Source organism: Dama dama, chromosome 5 (assembly GCF_033118175.1).
Source record: "Dama dama isolate Ldn47 chromosome 5, ASM3311817v1, whole genome shotgun sequence".
Taxonomy (NCBI): Eukaryota; Metazoa; Chordata; class Mammalia; order Artiodactyla; family Cervidae; genus Dama; species Dama dama.
Genome location: NC_083685.1, coordinates 58,447,830 through 58,468,672, shown reverse-complemented (window position 1 = coordinate 58,468,672; position 20,843 = coordinate 58,447,830). Strand labels below are relative to the sequence as shown.

The window sequence follows — 20,843 nt, the reverse complement described above, 5'->3', positions numbered from 1 at the left end:
TTTTATTAGACATAAAGTCCATGAGAACAATGTAAGGAGGACTCCTATTGGTATGTTAGTTGCTCTGTGGTGTCCAACTCTTTGCAACCCCATAGACTGTAGCCTGCCAGGCTCTTCTGTCCATGGAATTCTCTGCAAGAATACTTGAGTGGGTTGCCTTTTCCTTCTCCAGGGGATGACAAAAGTCTTTATAGGAGACAAAAAGAAGAGCAGCCACCAATGTGAATAGATGTAGAGACTGGAGTGCTGTGGCCACAAGCCAAGGAAGCCAAGTGATGCCAACTACCAATAGTGGCTATAACAGACACGGAAGCATTTTCTCCTCACAAGCTCCAAAGGAAGTGTGCCCTTGGCAACACTCTGATTTTGGACTTCTGGCTTCCATTTTGAGGTATACGTTACAGTATCCACAGGAACCTGATGCAGAATTCACAGTGCTTTGTGTTCTTTTCCTTTAAGTAACCACTACAGCTAAAAATCATTTCCAGTGAGTTTGATTCTGCCGTAAGCAGATCAGAGAGTTCTTAGTAAATGAGAACACAGCATTTTCCTGACTTATTTATTGGGGTGCATAAGAGAAGGAGGTGATGTTCCTGCAGGGTCTATGGGTAGGAAGTCCATTCATCACTATCACTGTCACTGTCAGAGAACACTTAAAGGGGGAATTGGGGACGGAGAGAATCTAGCACGTGGGGCAACGGAAGGAAGGACCCCACCCCCACCCCCACCCCCACCCCACCCCCGGTCCCTCGCCACTTTTTCCTTGCTAACCTGACCCTCTTCCCACAGTTGCCCTGATGATGGTCGGGCAAGGTCTGGGGTCAAGCAAAAGCGTGCACTCTCCAGACAAGCCAGCTCAGCCCCCCTGACCCTCGGCAGCTTGGCTGAGAGGTAGGCAGAGAGCTCGAGATCGGGTCTCCGGTAGCGGGGCTGCACCTCCAAAGTCCCCACTCCCGGGCCGGCGGTGGCGAAGGGGGTTGGGGCTGAGTGCCCTTCCGGGGGCGACCGAACTGGGGCTCTGGCAAGCCCTCCCGGGACGCATCGGTCCTCTGTCTGTGGGCATCTGCTCGGTGCCCAATCCTCAACCCATTTCTCCGGGCTAAAGCTTCCCCCCTGCGGGGGCGCAGCTTTCCCGAGGCGGCTGACGAGCTCGCCTAACTCCTGAAGCGCCGAGAGCTTGGAGACCGAGCGCGGCCTCCCCTTCCCCCAGCGTACACGTCAACGCCGGCGTCGAGGAAGCGTCGTAATGTCTCGAAGAGGCTCGCCACCCACAACCCTGCAGCCCGCCGCTCCAGCTGCCGACGGAGAAATCGCTGACCCAAGAGCACCCTGACCCTTCCCGCAGGCTCAAGGCGAATCAAAAGAGAATCTTTCCGCAGATGTACTCCGGGAGGGCGGGTTGCTGTGCCTACAGGGCGGGTTTATTGGAACCCTTGATAGAACAAGTAGGCTGTGGCGCCTCACGTCACTCCCCGTCCCTGTCATTTTTAAGGTTCCTCAGGTCTCTATTGCGGCGAGTTTGTCAGCCCTACCAGGCAGCCAGCTTTCCTTCCCTAATCGCCAGCGCCGGCCGGTTTCGCCCAAACGTTCGCTTTTGAGCGTTTGCGCTTGGGAGGCGCGGCTAGAGCCGCGGTTTGGCTGCGCTTCTATTAGGGACCGTACGGTAGTGATGGCGGCGCTCAGTGAGACTTTCCTGTCACTGGATACTACTACTCCCAGCCCTCCTCAAAGCCGCCGGAGCAACCCCCTGGTCTTTAATTTACAAGTAGCAATTTGACTTGCTCTGCTGCATGTCAGGTGGGAGCTTGGAAAGTGTGGAGAAGCCCCGGGGATTAAGCGATCGCAGCTTAAAAAGAAAAAAAGCCAAGCAAATAAACAAAACCCACCCACCCTAACAAACATGAGGCTGCTGGAGAGATTGAGGAAAGAGTGGTTCATGATTGGAATAGTACTGGCGATCGCGGGAGCAAAGCTGGAGCCGTCCATAGGGGTGAATGGGGGTAAGTGCTCCACCTCTGCATGCTCCGCCGCGGTTCCCACTTCCGAACTAATTTTCGAGTCTCGGACAGGCGGGGGAGACAGGAATTGGGGAGTGTCTGCCTCTCTTAGGGGCACTGACCAGCCCGTGGTGTCTTTTGGCCTTTTAGCTGATTTTTCAATTTGCCAGTCCCAGAGAGGATTTATAATTAGGAAGGAGGCAAGCGAATTTGAACGCAGGTTGCCTTTGCCGCGAACAATCAATGAGAATCCTTAGTGTCAAGCAGTGAGGTTACCGAGAATGAAACTTATCCCTCCTGCCTTCAAAGTAGCATCCTATCCCAAGGGACGCTAGGTTGCCAGGAGTTCCTTATCTGTCTCGGAGTGAACACCATTACCTTGTCCGTTTCCGACACTCCCCTCCCCCACGTTAAAAAAGGAAAGGTGGGCCGGTGGCGAGGGGAGAAAAACGGATACCCTTTCCTCTTCCAACTCAGATTTGATGGCCCACATGTCGGAGAGTGGTGTTTTTCTGCAGTTGCTGCCGCTCCACAAACTCCCAAGCCGACTGACACGTTGCACTCACTGCTTCCGTGTACGGCCGGCACAGTTGCTACACTTAGCAGTTTCACAGATACGGGCTGTGTTAGACCCTGTGTGCTGTGTATTTTGGCAAGGAAATGTAGGCGGGCTTAAAAATCACACCCAGATCTCTGAATAGTGGAATCCTTGTCCTATGTGGACGGGCATTGGTGGAAATGACTGGAAATAGCGTTAGCCTTTCCTGTCCCACCACCCCTCCTCCCACCCTTAGACAAGCATGTCCCACTTTTCATAAATGTTAATTGAATTTGTTTAGTTCATTGTCTGCTTGACCTTGTTTGGCAGTTTTCATGCTTATTGACAGGTTTTACACACCAGCCACACAGGGACAGATAAGGATGGAAGTGAGCACACAGTCTTCATGCCAGGCTGAACACTCAGGAGGCTGTTTGAAGTTATTTGTACCTTTTTGTTCAAACATGATGAAAGTGAATGAAATGATCTCTCCGGAGAACAGCGGCTCCTTCTACCCTCTGCCCTCAATACCTCCGTTTAGAGATAGCTTCAGAAAACATTTAAAAAGAGTTTTTTGAACAAAGACAGTGGAGATTAAAATTTTTTTCGTTTATGTTCTTTCCTTCTCTGTTCAACTTAGTCCACAATGTGGAGGGTGTATAGCTGTGAGAATAAAGCTGTTGGGCTGGTTATCCTGCTGAAGATACCAGTTTCTCCTTTGACGTAGTTTCTCTGTGAGCTTTCGGGGAAACTTGTGAAGGCTGGTGTTCAGGTTCTATACAATCATTTGCCTTGTCCCTGCAGCTTGCTGGGTAGTAAGAATGTTAGAGAGTATCTTTGTGGTGATCTCGGATGTACATTTCACTAGCTTCACTTGCAGACTTTGTAGCTTACAGTGCTAGGTCTCCAATTTGCTGAGTGTTAGGGTGAAGTTACAGGTGATGTGTGATCCTCTAAGTTGAGATCTGCAGAGACTAGGTTTGGTCTCTTACATTCCTGGGCTGCTCACTGGGAAGAAGGGTTGTTGACTGCTGAATCATTTCCCCAGGGCTTCCCCCCAGTGACAGGTGTGAGATACATTCCTGCTTGTTCCCTCAGATTCTACTTAGTGAAGTTTTGGGGGTTATTCTATGTTAGAAATATTGTTTCCCATTTTCACTAGTCCCTATGCCATTAATCTAGAGTTTATTTGTTTAATTATAAAAGAGGAGACAATTAAGAGCTGAGAGGGAACTTTAAATCCTTTTAAGCCAACATGCTTCTTTTACAGCTGAAGGTATTGAGACCTGAGGTCAGGTGACTCACCCTAGGTCAAGTTAGCTAGCTTAGGGAAGAGGAAGGACTGGGAACCCGGACTTCCCGTTATATCATACCAGTTGCAACATCCATACATTCTTGGCAATAAATCCATTCTTGGCAATAAATCATTAAAAATGAATAACCATTATAAAGAAAGACTCTCTGTGATAAAGACATTTTCCATACCCTGATTTTTATAGCCCAAAAAAGCTAAGCAGATTCAGCTAATATTAGACAACTGTGTACTCATGTGTAAAAGTTACTCTTTCTAAAAAAAGAAGGTAAATGTTTGGGATTTGTCATACAGGCCGTCAGGATAAGTTCTGGATACTTCAATTGACCTTCCCACCTGTAAAACTTCTTCAATAGAAACTTTCAAATAGTACCAAATAACACCTTGACTCCATTAGTTAAAACAACAAAAATCTAGGACCCGGGAGAGGAATGGTGACTGAGAGTGTTCTGTCTTCTTGTGCTCTACAGAATGATCTAAAGTACCTCTTTTTGCTTGTCACTTGTAGTCAGAAGTTCCATTTTTGGGTCTGTACACTAGAATTCATATACACTTTTAATGCACTCACATTGACTGAGAAATTTTCAGTTGAACAGTTTTCTGTTCTCTTCAGCAGGAAGTTTTGATTGTTTTCAGCTTGTTAAGAGGTTCCCCTCATCTTTACCTGGATCAATACCTTAATGACCTCACTCTATTTTGAAGTGTAAGACTTCTACACTTAAAGTATTGCATCTTTGCTCTGACCTCCCTTTAAAAGCAATCTATATAACCAATGGGTGAGTTATGTATGGCTGGAAATTTACAGAAATGGGAACCCTAAAGTGAGAGAAGTTGAATGACTTTCCATATGGGAAAAAGTGAAACAGATACTAGCATAGATCATTTAACTCTTACTTCTCTGTTCTTTTTACTCAGTTACATTTCATTTTTAAATATATTAAAAAGTTGAAAGTGAAGAGCCACAAGAGATGTAAATGTGCAGATTTTCAGTTGTAGATACTCTGTTGCATTTCGACCCAGGGGCACCCTTAGCTCTACCCATCTTGGAGTTTACCAGAGTTCAACACTGTGCTATTCATCCTAGGAGAGAGAGGCTTACTTCTTTGGAAGTACAGAGTAAGTTTCTATTTCTACTTGCATCTTTAACTGAAATTATTGCTATTAATAAGACATAGCTTCTTTTTTTTTTTGATTTTTTTTTTCAGTGGGTTTTGTCATACATTGACATGAATCAGCAATAGATTTACACGTATTCCCCATAAGACATAGCTTCTAAAAAAGAAATTGCTTCATTTTTCCTTTAAGAAAACATAACCAGAAACATGTTTCTGCATAAACTTAAGAACATTAGCATGAACACCTTAAATGAAGTTTAGGAATGAAATTTACTTGATGATAGTAGTTTTATGAAATAATAGTTCCTTGCATTCTTAAGCATTCCAAATCATTTTCTTTCTCCCCACCCCCATTCCCATATTTTAAAAAATATGAATTTGAAGTCCCAAAGTTTTTTATGGTTAGTTTTTCTTTTGATGTTGCCACTCCATCACATTTTCGCTGAGAAATCTCTCTCTTTTTTTTTTTTTTTTGCTTTGGTTTAAGGAAAAGTTCGAATTTACGTTTCTCCTTTGCTCTTTATAGCCATCTCAAGATCTGAACCTGGTTATTTTCATGACTTGGAAGATATAATCATGACCTTGGAGACAGGCCAAATATCATTCCACAGCATACTTTCAACTCTCATCTCTGTGCAAATATTTACCAGCTTTTAATTTCAGCCCTGCCAGCCTCTAGTTCCTCATTCACACAGTGGACGATCCATTAGCAGCTGTCTCAAAGGGGCTTTAGGTTTCTCCAAATTAGAATTGATTCCTCCTTCCCCTTTAAATGGTACATTGTCAGTGGACCTGGAATAGCCTCACCAGGTTCTTTCATGGATTAGAGTTATTTAGATCTGCATCTAATAAAAAAACAGTACACAGTACCAGGTTCTTTCATGGATTAGAGTTATTTAGATCTGCATCTAATAAAAAAACAGTACACATTGTTTTTAGGATTTAAAACATGCAAAGTGAAGGATCAGTCCACTGAATTGTGCCCATTAGTTAATAGTTAAACGATGTTTATTTATATATATGTGTGTGTCTGGAGTGTGGGAAGAGTTAGCTTCTTAAAAAATTCAGGTGTTGGCTAACTAAAGTAAGCTTTAGCTGCCCCAAAGAAACGTGCAGTCCAAGTCATTGCCATGTGCTTGCTATGGAGATGCATCTTTGGACACGTCGCCTAGCTATTGCTTGCAAATATACTGCTAATTCTGTGTGTGTGTATGTTAGTTACTCAGTCGTGTGACTTTGCGGCTCTATGGACTGTAGCCGGCCAGGCTCCTCTGTCTATGGAATTCTCCAGGAAAGAATACTGGAGTGGGTTGTCATTCCCTTCTCTAGGGATCTTCCTGACCCAGGGATCAAACCTGGATCTCCCACCTTGCAGGCAGTTTCTTTACCGTCTGAGCTACCAGAGACACCCATACTGCTAACTCTAACCCATCATATACAGAAAATCCGGGTCACCACCGTGGACAGAAGCACAGTTGACAAGAATAGATTTCAAAAAAAACCTTGGGACTGGAGGAAAAGAAAAATGATATGAGTTTTTTTAAAAAAAGCAAACAAACAGGATATTAAAAATTCCTGGAAGGCATCTACTTCCAAAATGAACCCGATTCCTTGACTTTCAAATCTGCTCCTGAATCACCTTTCCTCAGCTTTGATGAAATATTATTCCAAAGTGTGAGTGGCTGAGACAGATTCACTCACAAGTATGGTGGAAAAAAAAATGTACTTCTTTTTTGAACCGCTTTCACTGCCCTGAAGTGTAATACCTCTTTACCTGCCTTTTCCCTTTGCTCCTTTTTTCTCAGATCACAGCAAAATGATTGTGTGAATGCCAGTATCTAAAATAATGTATCACAGTACTGAAGGAGATCTTTGTTTCTTTAATTCACTGATGTACTACAAATGCCTGAAATGTAGCATTGTAGTAGCTCAATAAAGGTTTGTGGACTGAACTTCCTTGGTGGTCCGGTGGCTAAGACTCGGAGCTCCCAGTGCAGGGAGCCTGGATTCCATTTCTGATGAGGGAACTAAGATCCCACGTGCTGCAACTAAGACCTGGGGCAGCCAAACAAATAAATAAATATTTTTTAAAAATGTTGTTGACTGACTGAGTGGTGATTTTTCCTGAGCTTGGTCTTTTTCATTGAGCAGTACCTATAGGAATGGTGGAGGGTGGCAGGCAGTGGAGGAACCACGATTTTGGTCCTGTTGTTCCACTCTGGGGCAGTTACTCATTTCCTAGCGCTGCCACGACCAATTTCCTCAGACTGGGTGGCTTAAAACAACAGAAATATTTTTGTTGTTGTTTTGTTTTTTTCAGAATTCAGACATCCAAATGTGATCATGACTGTCCTCCCACCGAACGCTCTAGGGAGGAGCTCTTCCTTGCTTCTCCTGGCTTGCGGTGGTTCCCAGATGTCCTTGGCTCCTTGCCCCAGTCTTCACAAGGCCATCTTCCCTCTGTTTGTGACCATATCCAGAGTTCCCTGTACCTACCAGAATACCAGTCATTGGATTACAGCTCCCCCCAATCCAATTAGACCACTTATTAATAACTTGATTACATCTGCAAAGACCCAATTTCCAAATTAGCTTCATAGGTTCTAGTAGACATGAATTTTGGAGGGACACTGTTCAGCCTACTGCAAGAGGGCTGTATAAAATGTCAAATATGAAGTGATCTCAGATTTTAAAACGTTGGTCCGTGCTAGGGTTTCTCAACCCTGGCACTATTGATGTTTAAAAAAATTTTTTGCTAATATTTATTTGGATTTATTTCATTAGTTTTCAATATAAGAGATAATGAAGTACAGATACATTGAACTCCCCTTGCTTTTTTTATTGGAGTATACTCGCTTTACAATGTTGTGTTAGTCTCTACTGTTATTGACATTTTTGGATACGCTAATTCTGATATGTTTGATTTTGGATATGAAAATTCATATCGTTGGATATGTTATTCTGAAAAACATTCTCCAGGATGTTTAGGAGAACTCCTGGTCTCTACTAGATGTCAGTAATGCACCCTACCCCCTGAGTTATAACAGCCCCCAAAAATGTTTCGGAACGTTGCCAAACGTCCATGGGTGACAAAATTTCCATAGCTGGAGAACCACTGTTACACGGGTATAAAGTGGCACTTTCTCAGAATTGCAGTCTTGCCCTTTGGTTAGCGCATTAGGCCTTCAAGTCAGTTGTGTTGTTTGTTGTTGTGTAGTCGCTATGTCATGTCCAACTCTTTGGCAACCCCATGGACTGTAGCCTGCCAGGCTCCTCTGTCCATGGGATTTCCAGGCAGGAATACTGGAGTGGGTTGCCATTTCCTTCTCCAGGGTATCTTCTCGACCTAAGGATCGAACTTGTGTCTCCTGCTTTGGCAGCTGGATTCTTTACCACTGAGCCATCAGGGAAGCCCCCAATTGTGTACAAGCTACATAAATAAATAAATAAATATTAGGGTCATCCCTGTTATGCCCATAGTATTAACACCTCTAGGGTAATGCCAGCCTGTCTCTAGAGAAGATTTCCCAGAGGTGAAAGATCAGTCCTGTCTGGTTCACCACAGTATTTCTGGGGCCTGCCAAAATTTAATGTTAGCAATCTTAAGAATATATTGTTAAGTACTCTGCTACTTGGGCTTCCCAGGTGGCTCATGTAAATGTGAATGTAAAGAATCCGCCTGCAATGCAGGAGACCTGGGTTCGATCCCTGGGTCGGGAAGATCCTCTGGAGGAGGGCATGGCAACCCACTCCAGTATTCTTATCTGGAGAATCCCATGGACAAAGGAGCCTGGTGGGGCTGGAGTCCATGGGGTCGCAAAGACTCGGACGTAAATGAGTGACTAAGCATATACACTCTGCTACTCTATGTGCATTGTCTCATTCATGTAGTAAGTGCTCAGTAAATACTTGTGCACTCTGCAGAACTGAATATGCATGAATATAAGCTTTGATCTCTGATATCCTAGGAGAAATAAGATAATATTTGCTAAAAAGAAGGGGACTTCTTCCACTGATTTTCTTCTTTTGGTGGTGCTGGTGGGGGAGAATTTTGATTGTTATATCAGCACAGATAATGTGGCAGATAAAATCAGAATTAATGTAGAAGGACGCAGCCTGTCTGCTCTCCTGTGTGAGAGCAGTGTTTATTTTCATTCTTCTGGTCTGAGGGTTCTGTGCTGAGCTGGACAGCTGTGGTCCTTGCCCTCTGGAAAATCCTGTCCAGAGTCAGGCTGCCTCACAGTGAACACTTAACTCTGCGAGCTCATTAGCACAGTAGAGGCAACACCAAGATTTAGAGTCCCGCTTGTTCTCCTCCAATGGATTCTTCTTTCATGTCAAGTAAATGCCTATTGGAAATGTTTATCTAACAGTGACTCATTTCTCTCTCTTTAGGACCCCTGAAGCCAGAAATAACTGTCTCCTACATTGCTGTCGCAACAATATTCTTTAACAGCGGACTATCATTAAACACAGAGGTACTGTTACCTATGGGGGCACATGAAAAGCAGGGAGAGGAATTTAATTTGCGCTTACTGCTTTGAAATCTCAGATTCCTTTTGTAAAGCCAGGTGTAGTTACAGTCTGAAGAATTCACTATCAGGGAAAGTGACTTGGACCTCTGCAAAGGACTTGCGTTTTGTACCTAGTAACTATGTATCATAGACACTATACTATAGTTGGACAGTGCCATGGAGACTGTAGGAAGGTGTGGTTAGAGCGGTTGTGTTTTTAATACAGTGAACTGAAACATGTGCTTCCCGTCTTTCTCAGATCCTGTTGGTCACTGTAGTGGCCGCTGCTGGGGCACTCTGGAGTCACTGATGTTTAGTTAGGTTTCCATAACTTGTGGATCTTCTTTAGCTTCTAGGACTTGTGCTGCTCAAGTGGTGCTTCTTATAGTTTTTAACTAATTTGTGTGTCTTTTTTAAAAAGGATATTCTCTGTTGGCATATCTATTACCTATTAATATGGCATATCTATTACATATTAATATATAAACATATTAATGAATGTTTTAACTGAAGTGCAGGAATTTTTCACGTTGAACCACCATCTATCATGAACACACACAAGTAATTTTATTTACTGATCTAGCTATCCCTGAATATGAGATTCTTTTAGAATTAAACAAATCAAGACATTTTAACATCCAAGAGAGGAATAAGTAGAATTTCTGATTCTCCTTTGAATTGTAATAAAAGAAAAGAAAATACCCATTTACCTTTGAAGAAATTACGTTGACCTTGTAAATTTGTCATTTTAAGATATCCTTGTTCATATGTAGGTGGGGACTCTTACTATGTCAGGTTTTGGGGCATTTTTGGAAATGGGTTTAAAATTCTGTTTCCACGTTAGGTCTTGCCTGTGTTTATTTTAATTTTCTCTTAAGTGTGCTTTGAATAAAAGCCGTATTTAGTTACCTTCATTTTTGACCATCCTAGTAGCAACTTGGAAAAAGCATGGTCTGACTAAATTTATGTATTCTGTAGTTGTCAAGTTGGTATAAATCTTATCAATGGGGCATTTTTGATATAGAAGGGATCCCTGTGTAGTGTCTGAGAAATTTTGTCTCAAGAATTTGAAATATTGTCACTAATTACTTGCTCTTTTGAAACCGACTTAGAATGAGATTTCCTAAATAGGTTAAATTCTAGTTTTTGTAAATTATGTTGACACGAGAGGACTATGGTTGGTGCTTGGGGCGGGGGGGTGGGATGCAGGCTTTCTCTGTCAACACCTGAGTTCTACACTTGGTTCTCAAATGTGGGATCCAGTGATACAGAAAGTTACTTGCCACTCTTGTGGTACTGGATGGATTTTCCCTGGAGGTCTTCCTGCTGGCCTTGGCTGATTGTCTCTGTGGAACAGGTGCCTCACCCAAGCCCTGTGCTTGAGACATTGCTCTAACTACATCCCCTGCTGGCTGCTTAATATCTGCAGCTGTTCTCTGTTGCGAAGTTGCCAAGTCGATTCCAACTCTGTAACCCCTTGGACTGCGTCCCTCCAGGCTCCTCTGTCTATGGGCTTTCCCAGGCAAGAATACTGGAGTGGGTTGCCATTTCCTTCTCCAACAGTTTTTCTTTATGCCTTGGGAAATCTGGCAAGATTTGATTCTCTCACTCCTTTAGTTTCTTTAATGCTATCCTGTTAAGCAGCCAACTCTGTGGGATGCAGGAGTTGAAGAAGGGAGAATGGCATATTTACCAGCATTTTCTAAGGAAATTCTTCAAATTCTTCTGTAAGCACCTAGGAAACCTTCATCCAGCTAATTTGGCTCTGATGATCAAATGCCTGGATCCTGTGTTTTATCATGGTATCTAAGCAGCCATCAAAGCCACTTCCTCCATTAAGGGCCCTTTTCATACTAATACAATATTAAGTCATTTTCAAGATCCGTTTAATTTAAGATACCCTAGATTGCATCATTATGTAGTGTTAAACCATCTCTAGGCCTTGCTAATTTCCCGGGCAAGTGAACAATTGTAAGTTAGGAGGGAGTGATCTGATCTTCATGTTACTTGTTTCTTAGTCAATAATCAAATTAATATCAGCTGGGACTACTATTTTTTTTTTTTTTATCCTACTAGGTCCTGGAATAGTGCATTTTTACACATAGGAGACAGCAAGTTATTATTAACTTGAGTCTATTGCAAGCATTTACATTGGTCCCACGCAAGTTTGATTTATCTGGAACATTTCATGTAGTGTTACTTATACATTGAGGTACTGATGTGTATTCTAAAATTTGTTTGGTTCACTTATTAAAACTATAAAGGACTGTGTATTATTAATACTTCATGCGAAAAAAAATTTAATGCTAAATCTTGTTTTATGACTCTTGGTTTCTAGTTTGTGAAATACCTGTTGAAATGATTTCTGAACTTTTTTGTTGTAGTGTTATGAAATAAGGTCACATTTGAAATATATTTTATATTTAGTTAGCCTCAGACCTGCAGTTTCAGAGGATTAGTCACTGAAGAGATTGTGACAGGACCAGTCTCGCTTAAACGGGTACCTAAGAAGTGCTTATGACCACAGGTGCTGCAGCCTTGTAAACATGTGCTTGGCCTGGGACAGGAGCAAAGATGAACAGGAAGCTCAGAGTCTGAGAAGGGTCCCAGTAGGCTAAAATATTTAGTTTTCCTTATTTTCCTAAACAGATCATTTTTTAAAAATCCTATTAGCTTAGAAGTAACTATAGCAAATTCTGAACTTGAGGCTACCGCTGCTTGTTTCCAGCACAGAGCTATGAGGCTGCTTCTCAAAGCAAATCCAGTAAGGTCGAATACAGGTTAGCAGGGAAATTGGTATGTAATGAAAATATTTCTAAATCCCAGTCTGAACCTCTGATTTTAAGCAATTCTTGATGCTGTCAGTGAGGTCTGGGTATGTGGAGTATCTCCTTAAGTTTATTTTTAATGGAATTCGACCTGTATTACATGTGAGTAAACAAAATGTCATGTGAAATCAACTTTTCAATTATTCATGATGGTGCTTATTTAAGTATGTGGCCCTAAATTCTACATGGATATGGTTTGGAGTAATACTCTTTTGAATTTTATAGTGTTTACTTGCTTTTTCTTTTCCACTGCTACCTTATTTTATCTTTAAGATTGCATGAAGAAGATATGAAAAATATAGAACTTTGGGTTTTTGTGATAGTCTTGGAATCTTTCTTGGAAACAATTCATGTCTCTTAACTCCATGTTGTTAAGAAGCACTTGATGACCCAACATAGTAGCCCCTTGTGATTCATTTTGCTGTTTCTTTATTGTTCCATTAGTCTGATACAATGTCAGTTGTTTCTAATTGTCATTTATCAGGTCAGCTTGTATTTTTTTAACTACATTTTTTTATAACTTTTTTCATGATTCCAAAAATAGTATTTCCCCATGTAGAAAGATTAGAAAGAATAAAAACAACTGCTCTTAACATTGTGTGAATTTTATTCCTTTTTTCTTAGACATATTTTTTATATCAGTTCAGTTCAGCTGCTCAGTCGTGTCTGACTCTTTGCGACCCCATGGACGCGACCCCTAGCACACCACGCTGCCCAGTCCATCACCAACTCCTAGAGCTTGCTCAAACTCATGTGCGTAGAGTCGGTGATGCCATCCAACCATCTCATCCTGTGTTGTCCCCTTCTTCTCCTGCCTTCAGTCTTTCCCAGCTTCAGGGTCTTTTCCAATGAGTCAGTTTGTCACATCAGGTGGTCAAAATATTAAGAGTTTCAGCTTCAGCATCAGTCCTTCCAATGAATATTCAGGATTGATTTCCTTTAGGATTGGCTGGTTGGATCTCCTTGCAGTCCAAGGGACTCTCAAGAGTCTTCTCCAACACCACAGTTCAAAAACATCAATTCTTTGGCACTCAGCTTTCTTTATAGTCCAACTCTCACATCCATGTATGACTACTGGAAAAACCATAGCTTTGACTAGATGAACCTTTGTTGGCAAAGTAATGTCTCTGCTTTTTAATATGCTGTCTAGGTTGATCATAGCTTTTCTTCCAAGGAGCAAGCATCTTTTAATTTCAAGGCTGCAGTCACCACCTGCAGTGATGTTGGAGCCCCCCAAAATAAAGTCAGTCACTGTTTCCACTGGCTCCCCATCTATTTGCCAATGAAATGATGGGATCGGATGCCATGATCTTAGTTTTCTGAATGCTGAATTTTAAGCACTTAAAATTTTTCACTCTCCTCTTTCATCAAGAGGCTCTTTAGTTCTTCGCTTTCTGCTGTAAGGGTGGTGTCATCTGCATATCTGAGGTTATTGATATTTCTTCTGGCAATCTTGATTCTAGCTTGTGCTTCATTCAGCCCAGCATTTCTCATGATGTACTCTGCATATAAGTTAAATAAGCAGGGTGACAGTATACAGCCTTGATATACTCCTTTCTTGATTTGGAACCAGTGTGTTGTTCCATGCCTGGTTCTAACTGTTGCTTCTTGACCTGCATACAGATTTCTCAGGAGGTAGGTAAGGTGGTCTGGTATTCCCATCTCTTTAAGAATTTTCCACAGTTTGTTGTGATCCACACAATCAAAGGCTTTGGCATAGGCAATGAAGCAGAAGTAGATGTTTTTCTGGAACTCTCTTGCTTTTTCTATGATCTGACGAATGTTGGCAATTTGATCTCTGGTTCCTCTGCCTTTTTAAATCCAGCTTGAACATCTGGAATTTCATGGTTCATGCACTGTTGAAGCCTGGTTTGGAGAATTTTGAGCATTACTTTGCTAGTGTGTCAGATGAGTACAATTTTGTGGTAATTTGTGCATTCTTTGGCATTGCCTTTCTTTGGGATTGGAATGAAAACTGACCTTTTCCAGTCCTGTGGCCACTGCTGAGTTTTCCAAATTTGCTGGCATATTGACTGTAGCACTTTCACAGCATCATCTTTTAGGATTTGAAATAGCTCAACTGGAATTCGATCACCTCCACTAGCTTTGTTCATGTTGATACTTCCTAAGGCCCACTTGACTTTGCATTCCAGGATGTCTGGCTCTAGTTCAGTGGTCACACCATTGTGGTTATCTGGGTCATGAAGATCTTTTTGTATAGTCCTGTGTATTTTTGCCACCTCTTCTTAATATCTTCAGCTTCTGTTAGGTCCCTACCATTTCTGTCCTTTATTGAGCCCATCTTTGCATGAAATGTTTCCTTGGCTTCTCTAATTTTCTTGAAGAGATCGCTAGTCTTTCCCATCCTATTGTTTTTCTTTCTTTGCATTGATCACTGAGAAAGGCTTTCTTATTTCTCTGTGCTATTCCTTGGAACTCTGTTTTGTATGTAGAGACTTTTAAAAATAAAGGATCTTTAAAAATTTATATATATTATATATATATGTATACATATTTTTGCATAAATATACACATGCATACACAATATACAATTTTATTTTCTATGTTATATTGTGTAATGGTAATTTTTCATGTGATTTAATATTTCATTTAATTTTTCTTTATATTTGAAAATAAGGTATTTTATTCAGTTTTATGAACATGAATCAAAAGATATAAGTGTATTTATGATGAGAAGTATTCTTTTTGCCCCTCTACTAAATACTCAGTTCTCTTCTCTGGAGAAAACCAATATGAACAGTTTCTGTATCTTTCCAGGGATATTCTATGAAATTGAACATATGTGTATCCCCTGCCCCCATCAAACTGTGGTATTTTATACTGTTTGCCACCTTACTTTATTTTACTCAAAACACATATCTTGGGGATTATTTCATATCAGCACATAAAAAGCTCCTTGTTTCTTTTTGAATGTTGAAAGATACTGTAGTTTATGAACGTGTCTTGATAGATTTCCTTGTCTTCTATTGATAGACATTTGTATAACTTACAAAGTTTTGCTATCATAAACATTCCACAAAGGATAACTTAAAAATACGTTATTTTCTACATTTGATAATATGTGTGAAGGATTAATTCCTTGAAGTAGAATTTCTGGGTCAGACGACTTGTGAAAGCCTGAATTATGAAAGATAGTCCACGCACCTAGAAAGGAGGCAGGTGCTGGCTGAGGCAATGAGCTGCCAGGTTTGGTCTCCACAGGTTGGGCCAGTGGCATGCCTGTGGTTAAGCAGGAAGAGATCCCCGAACTCCTACATCCTTGTCTGCACAGTTATAACCTATTTTCTAACAGCTCTTAACACTCTGTTGCCACTTGAAGTCATTAGTTTTTCTCCCACTTTTGGACATATATGTTGTTTCCTGATTTTACTGTAATAGATAATGCTCTATCAGTCCTTTCTAGATATAAATGCTTGTAACCACTTTTTATATCCTTAGGTGAAATGCCTAGCCAAAACATTTTGAAATGCAGGAATATGAGTCATATTATAGTCCTTGAGATACTCTCCCAAGTTACTTTTCAGAAAGGTTAAAGCGTTTTATATTCCTATGAGAAGTATATACAAATACCTTTGTTTACTGCATTCTGGCTAGTCATTTTAATTTTTTAAAAATAAAAAACCCACTGATAGTTATTTGGTATTTGTAGAGTCCCTCTGAGTGTGTTTGAGTGAGATTTGGTTTCAAGACTACTGAGAATTCTTCCAGCTGCTGGTGCCTAAGTTTTTTCTGGGGTGAAACTTCCGGTTCATTGTAAGATGCCTCCTTTTACGTGAGCTCTGATCTGGGCACACAGTGTGGCTTCCGGCCGGCCCAGTGTTGTTCTCCGTTAGATCCAGTTTGCCAGGAGTTCCATGGATGCCTGTGCCTTTAGAGATGTCTTGAGATTGTGTCTACATGTCTCCCAGTATGTCTTCACATGGAGAGATGTAGGGTGGGAGCTGATGAGACAGATGGCAGAAAGTGGTGATCAATGAATGAGCCTGCATTAACCTACTGTTTACTACACCGTAAACTTTGACTAATGTCTCTGAGGCCACGTCATGACTTAACTTGAACTAGGGAAAGTGGGGGACATTGCAGTGCTAAGTTTATAACCAGTGACTCTGGCATCTTTGAATGTGTTTTAATGACTGCATGTTTTACATGTTTTCTATTACTTTCTGAATTTGTTTCATGTCCTCTGAATAACCACATAACTCAAAGAAATTCAAATGTAAATGCTTGTTAGTTTGTATGTATTGAAATCCGAGTTTACTGTTACATCCTTTTGCAGCTGTGAGACTCACAACTTATTCCTGGTATGTCATGTTTTCATGTACATCTTTTCCCTCTTGGGGCAGTGGTGTGACTTGGTGGTAGAAACAGGAATTCATGCATTTGATAGCATGTCAGAAAATCTCAATTTTCTCATCGGATAATATCTTCCTAATAGAGTTGTTGTCAGGATTAGATGAGGTAACATACATTAAAATGGCAAGCTCAGAGCATGGCACAGAACTCTGCTATTCAGTAAATGTTAATAGAGAAATCTAGTGAGTAAAGAAATACTGGTTTATAGTTTTCTTATTTTGTATTATATGTATTCACATAATAAAAAGGTACTACTAGTCCCATTTAAAAAAAAATCTAGTGAGTAGATTTTGGGGAAAGAGCCCTTTGGAGTTATAGAATATTATTGGGAAAAACATTGTTAAAAATTATGATTTGTGTGTAGATTTAGTAACATCTTGCCAAGTTGAGGCCTTGCCAGGTCTGGTGTAATGAATAGAGGGTATCAAACTTAGTTAAAATGCTAGGTCCTGCCAAAATTTTTAAACAAGATTTTGTCCTTTTGAGTTAGCCAGAAAGTTTATGTGGGTTTTTCTGTAGCATCCTATGTGTTTGTTTATAGTATCAGCAATTCTGAAATCTATGCTAGTGTTAAGGTAGTTAGCTTAGTCCTATTCCAGAATTTTATGAATCTAAATTGTTATGGTGTATTATATTTGAAAAAAATGAGAATGTTTGATAAGTTTTATATAAAAATATAATTACCATGAAGAGTTTTTTTTCCTTAAAGTCTATCTCTTATGTGTATGCTTATAGGTAAAAAATTTAGCTGTGAAATAACTCCAAATTGATAGATATTAACTAGACTTAACTGTGGTGATCATTTTGCAGTACACACAATGAATCATCATTTTGTATGCCTAAAACTAGTACAACATTGTATGTTAACTATATCTCAATTAAAAAAGCCTAATTCATGTGATGTTGTTTTGGCAGCAAGCTCTCTTCAGAAATAGTTTTCTTATCATTGTTATTTTGTGTCCTTCATTTTCACAGGAGCTGACAAGTGCTTTGGTGCATATAAAACTACATCTTTTTATTCAGATCTTTACACTTGCATTCTTCCCAGCAGCAGTATGGCTTTTTCTTCAGCTTTTATCAATCACACCCATCAATGAATGGCTTTTAAAAGGGTATGTTTAAATATTTTGAAGGGTCCACTTTTAATGGGGCATCTTTAGTGACGTTATCATTTCTGTGGCAACTGTATATGAAAGGGCTTATGTGTGATATAAGGAAACACAAACACTTTTAACATTATTATTATTCCTAAAAGTTTCATGAAGTGTTTCATGAAGGAAGTTCATTAGAGAATTTTATAACCGAATCTTAAAAGATACACTCTTACTTAATCTTATAGTTCCAGGAGAGACAGTTTTCTGTTGGGAGAAAAATGGAAGGTGCTAGAGGATGTAAGATCTGTTTGTGTGTGTAATGTAGGCTGTAAGTTGGGTGCTTTAACTTTTGCATTCTATATCTTACTAAATACTATGTGTTTTTAAAAATATATAGGAAATAAAAAATACATAGAGGGGACAAACATTTACTTTTTCACTTGCTGTGTTTTATGTTTGATAGGATAATTGAATTACCAGTAGATTTTTGTTACGATCTTTTTTTCCATTAAAAATGTTGCCATGTTTGTTAAAAGTATTAAATGACTTAAAAATTATTTGAAGTGGTTTAAAACTAGCCACATTTTAGCATCGTAATATAACAGCTTAAATACTGAACTCCAGGCCTAAAGATTGCATTTTAATCTTATTCCTATCTTGCTATGTGACTTTGAGGAAAGTCATTTAATAGTCTGAAACCTCAGTTTCCCTGTTTTGTAATTATGGTGGTGGTTTAGTTGCTAAGTCATGTCCGACTCTTGCGATCCCATGGACTGTAGCCCATCAAGCTCCTCTGTCCATGGGATTTTCCAGGCAAGAATATTAGAGTGGTTTGCCATTTCCTTCTCCAGGGAATCTTCCCAACCCAGGGATTGAACCCAGGTCTCCTGAACTGTAGGCGGATTCTTTACCAACTGAGCTATCAGGGAAGCTGTTTTATAATTATAAAATGAGGATAATCATATTTTTATTGCCTGCTTAATAATGATTTTGGGGATATCAATTGAGATCACTTATTCATTCATTTATGTGCTATTTATTTAGCTCCTATTATGTGCTAGGAATTATTATAGGTATTGGACAAACAACAGTGAACAAAATTGGCAAGTGCCAGTTAGTTTTGCTTGTCAAGGACACTCTGGGTGTGATTGTCAGTAAACAAGTAAATACGTGATCAAGATAAAGATAAATGATATGAAGTAAAACTATATGATATGGTTGAAAATGGTTGAGAGGATGGACTGGTGATTAATTTACACTGCAGAGTTCTAGGGGTAGAATGTTCTAGGCAAAGAAATTAGAATGTGTAAGGGCTGGAACAAGCCTGGTGTGTTCTAGAGTCAGGAAAGTGACATTGATGACCAAAGCCTAATGACATAGAGGATGAGTAATATGACTTAGGGTTGGAAAGGTGGATAGGACCCTTCCCATAGAGCTTTGTAGGCTCTGGAAAATCATTCAGTTTTTATTTTGTGAAGCTACTGAAGGGATTTAAATAAGAGAGTGATGTGGTTCTGATTTGTATTGCAAATGATTCTTCTAGGAGAACAGATAGTAGAAGGGCCTGAGAGAAAGCTAGGGGACCAGCTTGGATGTTAGTGTGGTGAGGTAGCAGTACCGTAGAAAGAGATGGATATATGGAGATTATGTTTTAAAATTAGAGCTCTTAGAACCCATGGGTGGATAGGATGTAGAGAGAGAAGGACAGGGAGGAGTCAAGGATGACATCTAGATTTGGGGTGTGAGCTACTGGGTGATTGGTGGCATCATTTACTTAGCTGGGGGAGAAAGGTTAGGACAAGAGGGGGAACCAAGGGTGCTGTTTTAATTGAGTTTCGGAGAATGATACAAAATTTCACCAGAAGTTATAAAATGCTACATAAATATGACATCATTTTAGAGCAACAATGTATGATGCTTATTAAGAATCAGTATTTGGGACTTCCTTGGTGGTTCAGTGGTTAAGATTCTGCACTTTCAATGCAGGGGGCATGAGTTTGATCCCCAGGTGGGAAACTGAGATATCCCATGTGCTGCACAGTATGGCCAAAAAAAAAAAAGAAAGAAAGAAAACCTAGTATTTATGGAGTATCTGCCCTTCATAGAACACTCAAGAAATTGGAAAAGACTAACATTTTCCTTGTAGTCAGGGAACTTTCAGTTTAGTTGGATATGTAGGACATGTGGGGCTTCCCAGATGATGCCAGTGATAAAGAACCCACCTGCCAGTGTGGGAGACTTAAAAAATGCAGGTTTGTTCCCTGGCTCGGGAAGATCCCCTGGAGGAGGGCATGGCAACCCACTCCAGTATTCTTGCCTGGAGATTTCCCACGGACAGAGGAGCCTGGTAGACTTACTGTCAATGGAGTCACAAAGATTTGGACATAACTGAAGAGACTTAACATGCATGCACGTAGGAGATATATATATATATATATATATATATATATATACACACACACACACATAAAATAGTAGCCAATCAAAATGGTCTAGCTTGTGATTTGTTAGATAAGTATAACCAGTTATAAGGGAAAAAGACCAGACATCCTGGAATGGAAAGTCAAGTGGACCTTAGGAAGCATCACTATGAACAAAGCGAGTGGAGGTGATGGGATTGCAGCTGAGCTATTTCAAATCCTAAAAGATGATGCTGGGAAAGTGCTGCACTCAATATGCCAGCAAATTTGGAAAACTCAGCAGTGGCCACAGGACTGGAAAAGATCAGTTTTCATTCGAATCCTAAAGAAAGGCAATGACAAAGAATGCTCAAACTACTGCACAATTGCACTTAGTTCATTTCAGTTACTCAGTTGTGTCCGACTTTTGGCGACCCCATGGACTGGAGCACACCAGGCCTCCCTGACCATCACCAACTCCTGGAGTTTACTCAAACTCATGTCCACTGAGTTGGTGATGCCATCCAACCATCTCATCTTCTGTCATCCCCTTCTCCTCCCGCCTTCAATGTTTCCCAGCATCAGGGTCTTTTCCAATGAGTCAGCTCTTCACATCAGGTGGACACAGTATTGGAGTTTCAGCTTCAGCATCAGTCCTTCCAATGAATATTC

General features: G+C 40.5%; 1 protein-coding gene and 1 long non-coding RNA gene across 12 annotated transcripts in view; one reads left to right on the top strand and one right to left on the bottom strand.

Moving 5' to 3' along the window:
• Positions 1-1,175, bottom strand: part of LOC133056754 (uncharacterized) — a 50,846-nt gene extending 49,671 nt beyond the window's left edge. Inside the window, exon 1 of the long non-coding RNA XR_009692904.1 lies at positions 772-1,175. This is a non-coding gene — a long non-coding RNA (uncharacterized LOC133056754). The remainder of the gene's footprint in view (positions 1-771) is intronic.
• A 502-nt stretch (positions 1,176-1,677) lies between these two features.
• SLC10A7 (solute carrier family 10 member 7) overlaps positions 1,678-20,843 on the top strand; it is a 290,655-nt gene continuing 271,489 nt past the window's right edge. For 6 of the 11 annotated variants that reach the window (XM_061142450.1, XM_061142451.1, XM_061142449.1 and 3 more), the window contains exons 1-3: positions 1,678-2,000; positions 9,358-9,440; positions 17,654-17,790. In XM_061142450.1, coding sequence (XP_060998433.1) covers positions 1,901-2,000; positions 9,358-9,440; positions 17,654-17,790 — 320 coding nt within the window. In that variant the 5' untranslated portion in view covers positions 1,678-1,900. The remainder of the gene's footprint in view (positions 2,001-9,357; positions 9,441-17,653; positions 17,791-20,843) is intronic. The other 5 variants (XR_009692903.1, XR_009692902.1, XM_061142455.1 and 2 more) reach the window with 1 other exon arrangement.